The sequence below is a fragment of the Scyliorhinus torazame genome, chromosome 1 (genome assembly GCF_047496885.1).
Source record: "Scyliorhinus torazame isolate Kashiwa2021f chromosome 1, sScyTor2.1, whole genome shotgun sequence".
Taxonomy (NCBI): domain Eukaryota; kingdom Metazoa; phylum Chordata; class Chondrichthyes; order Carcharhiniformes; family Scyliorhinidae; genus Scyliorhinus; species Scyliorhinus torazame.
The window spans coordinates 223,534,671-223,537,748 of record NC_092707.1 but is presented as its reverse complement, the minus strand read 5'-3'; the positions used below and the strand labels follow the sequence as shown (position 1 = coordinate 223,537,748).

The 3,078-nt window shown below is 82.7% G+C and overlaps 1 protein-coding gene across 3 annotated transcripts in view; it reads right to left on the bottom strand.

The window, feature by feature from the left end:
- The window catches only part of pgm3 (phosphoglucomutase 3), a 150,808-nt gene extending 147,976 nt beyond the window's left edge, over positions 1 to 2,832 (bottom strand). Inside the window, exon 1 of one of the 3 annotated variants that reach the window (XM_072502789.1) lies at positions 2,768 to 2,832. Coding sequence is in view for 1 of the 3 variants with exons in the window: in XM_072502784.1 (XP_072358885.1) it covers positions 2,496 to 2,511 (16 nt within the window). In the remaining 2 variants the exon portion in view is untranslated. Of the gene's footprint in view, positions 1 to 2,495; positions 2,621 to 2,693 lie in introns of those variants that run through there. The other 2 variants (XM_072502798.1, XM_072502784.1) reach the window with 2 other exon arrangements.
- Between the last annotated feature and the right edge of the window lie 246 nt (positions 2,833 to 3,078).

Sequence of the window (3,078 nt, the reverse complement as noted above, 5' to 3'; positions counted from 1 at the left end):
GGGCGAGGGGGGAGGGAGGGGGGCGAGGGGGGAGGAGGGGGGCGAGGGGGGAGGGGAGGGGGGCGAGGGGGGGAGGGAGGGGGGCGAGGGGGAGGGAGGGGGGCGAGGGGGGGAGGGAGGGGGGCGAGGGGGGAGGGAGGGGGGCGAGGGGGAGGGAGGGGGGCGAGGGGGGAGGGAGGGGGGCGAGGGGGGAGGGGAGGGGGGCGAGGGGGGAGGGAGGGGGCGAGGGGGGAGGGAGGGGGGAGGGGAGGGGGGCGAGGGGGGAGGGAGGGGGGCGAGGGGGGAGGGAGGGGGGAGGGGAGGGAGGGGGGGGGGAGGGGAGGGAGGGAGGGGGGGGGGGGGAGGGAGGGGGGCGGGGGGGGAGGGGGCGAGGGGGGAGGGGAGCGAGGGGGGGGGGAGGGGGAGCGAGGGGGGGGGGAGGGGAGCGAGGGGGGGGGGAGGGGAGCGAGGGGGAGCGAGGGGAGCGAGGGGGGGAGGGGGAGCGAGGGGGGGGGCGGGGGGGGGGGGGGGGAGCGGGCGGGGGGGGGGAGCGGGGGGGGGGGGGGGAGCGGGGGGGGGGGGGGGGGAGCGGGGGGGGGGGGGGGGGGAGCGGGGGGGGGGGGGGGGGGGGAGCGGGGGGGGGGGGGGGAGCGGGGGGGGGGGGGGAGCGGGGGGGGGGGGGGAGCGGGGGGGGGGGGGGGAGCGGGGGGGGGGGGAGCGGGGGGGAGCGAGGGGGGGGAGGGGGAGCGGGGGGGGGGGGGGAGGGGGGGGGAGCGGGGGGGGGGGGGGGGGAGCGGGGGGGGGGGGGGGGGAGCGGGGGGGGGGGGGGGGGAGCGGGGGGGGGGGGGGGAGCGGGGGGGGGGGGGAGCGGGGGGGGGGGGGGGAGCGGGGGGGGGGGGGGGAGCGGGGGGGGGGGGGGGAGCGGGGGGGGGGGGGGGAGCGGGGGGGGGGGAGCGGAGCGGGGGGGGGGGGGAGCGGGGGGGGGGGGGGGAGCGGGAGCGGGGGGGGGGGGGGAGCGGGGGGGGGGAGCGGGGGGGGGGGGGGAGCGGGGGGGGGGGGGGAGAGCGGGGGGGGGGGGGGAGAGCGGGGGGGGGGGGGGGGAGAGCGGGGGGGGGGGGGGGAGCGGGGGGGGGGGGGGAGCGGGGGGGGGGGGGGAGCGGGGGGGGGGGGGGGAGCGGGGGGGGGGGGGGGGAGCGGGGGGGGGGGGGGGAGCGGGGGGGGGGGGGGGAGAGCGGGGGGGGGGGGGGAGCGGGGGGGGGGGGGGAGCGGGGGGGGAGCGGGGGGGGGGGGGGAGCGGGGGGGGGGGGGGGGAGCGGGGGGGGCGGGGGGGAGCGGGGGGGGGGGGGGAGCGGGGGGGAGCGGGGGGGGGGGGGGGGGAGCGGGGGGGAGCGGGGGGGGGGGGGGGGGAGCGAGGAGGCGAGGGGGGGGGGGAGGCGAGGGGGGGGGGGGAGGCGAGGGGGGGGGGGGGGAGGCGAGGGGGGGGGGGGGAGGCGAGGGGGGGGGGGGGAGGCGAGGGGGGGGGGGGGGGGAGGCGGGGGGGGGGGGGAGGCGAGGGGGGGGGGGGAGGCGGGGGGGGGGGGGGGGGCGGGGGCGTGGGGGGGGCGGGGCGGGGGCGGGGGCGGGGGGGGGGGCGGGGGGGGGGGCGGGGGCGGGGCGAGGGGGGGGGGCGAGGGGGGGGGGCGAGGGGGGGGCGAGGGGGGGGGGGCGGGGGCGAGGGGGGGGGCGAGGGGGGGGGCGGGGGCGAGGGGGGGGGCGAGGGGGGGGGCGGGGGCGAGGGGGGGGGCGGGGGCGAGGGGGGGGGGGCGAGGGGGGGGGGGCGAGGGGGGGGGGCGGGGGCGAGGGGGGGGGGGGGCGGGGGCGAGGGGGGGGGGGGCGGGGGCGAGGGGGGGGGGGGCGGGGGGGGGGGGCGAGGGGGGGGGGGCGGGGGCGAGGGGGGGGGGCGGGGGCGAGGGGGGGGGGGGGCGAGGGGGGGGGGCGGGGGCGAGGGGGGGGGGGCGGGGGGGGGGGGCGGGGCGAGGGGGGGGGGGGGCGGGGGGCGAGGGGGGGGGGGCGAGGGGGGGGGGCGGGGGCGAGGGGGGGGGGGCGGGGGGGGGGGCGGGGGCGAGGGGGGGGGGGGGCCGGGGGCGAGGGGGGGGGGGGGCGGGGGCGAGGGGGGGGGGGGCGGGGGCGGAGGGGGGGGGGCGGGGGGCGAGGGGGGGGGGGGCGGGGGCGAGGGGGGGGGCGGGGGCGAGGGGGGGGGGCGGGGGCGAGGGGCCGAGGGAGGGGGCGGGGGCGAGGGGCCGAGGGGGGGGGGCGGGGCCGAGGGGGGGGGGGCGGGGCCGAGGGGGGGGGGCGGGGCCGAGGGGGGGGGGCGGGGCCGGGGGGGGGGGGGCGGGGCCGGGGGGGGGGGGCGGGGCCGGGGGGGGGGGGCGAGTTGAGGCCCGGGGCTCGGTGCGGCTCTGGAGGTGGAGTCCTCGGGAGGGCCGGTCTCCCTCCACCCGGACTCACCAGCAGCCGCCCCCCATTTTCCTGCTCACCCCGTGTGTGCCCCATTGAGAGGAGCGTCCATCGCGTATAATTACTGCGTCAAGTTTCTATTTACAGACATGAGATACTAAACAGGTTGGTTCGCTCGGATAGCCGCTCCTTCGGGGAGGCTTCACCCCCGCGAGTCCCGATGTCGCCCCAGGATCCTCACACCTGGCAGCCCCAGTCTAATGTTTACGGTAAAATACCTCCCTCCACTTGGTTGCAGATACAGCCACAGCAGGATGCTGACAGTAATGTGACAGTCAGGGGCCACTCTTACCACAACACTTTCCGGGTCCCCCCGCAGCTTCCGCGGCCGCAGCTAGCTCGACGCATGCGCAGACATCTCCTCATACATGCGCAAAGTGTCGACTTGTTGGTTTACTTACGAATAAAACTTCGGAAAGAGACATCCACTAGCTTTATATTAAAATCATTATATTCTGCAATGCTTGCTTGCTTTGTTAAAATATTACTTATGTGACTCATGTTCTGTAGACTGGCAGAAGTGAATGATGAACTACAGAACATGTAGTTTAAAATAATTTATTGTAGAACAACTGCATTCAACAATGAACGACTAACACTAAA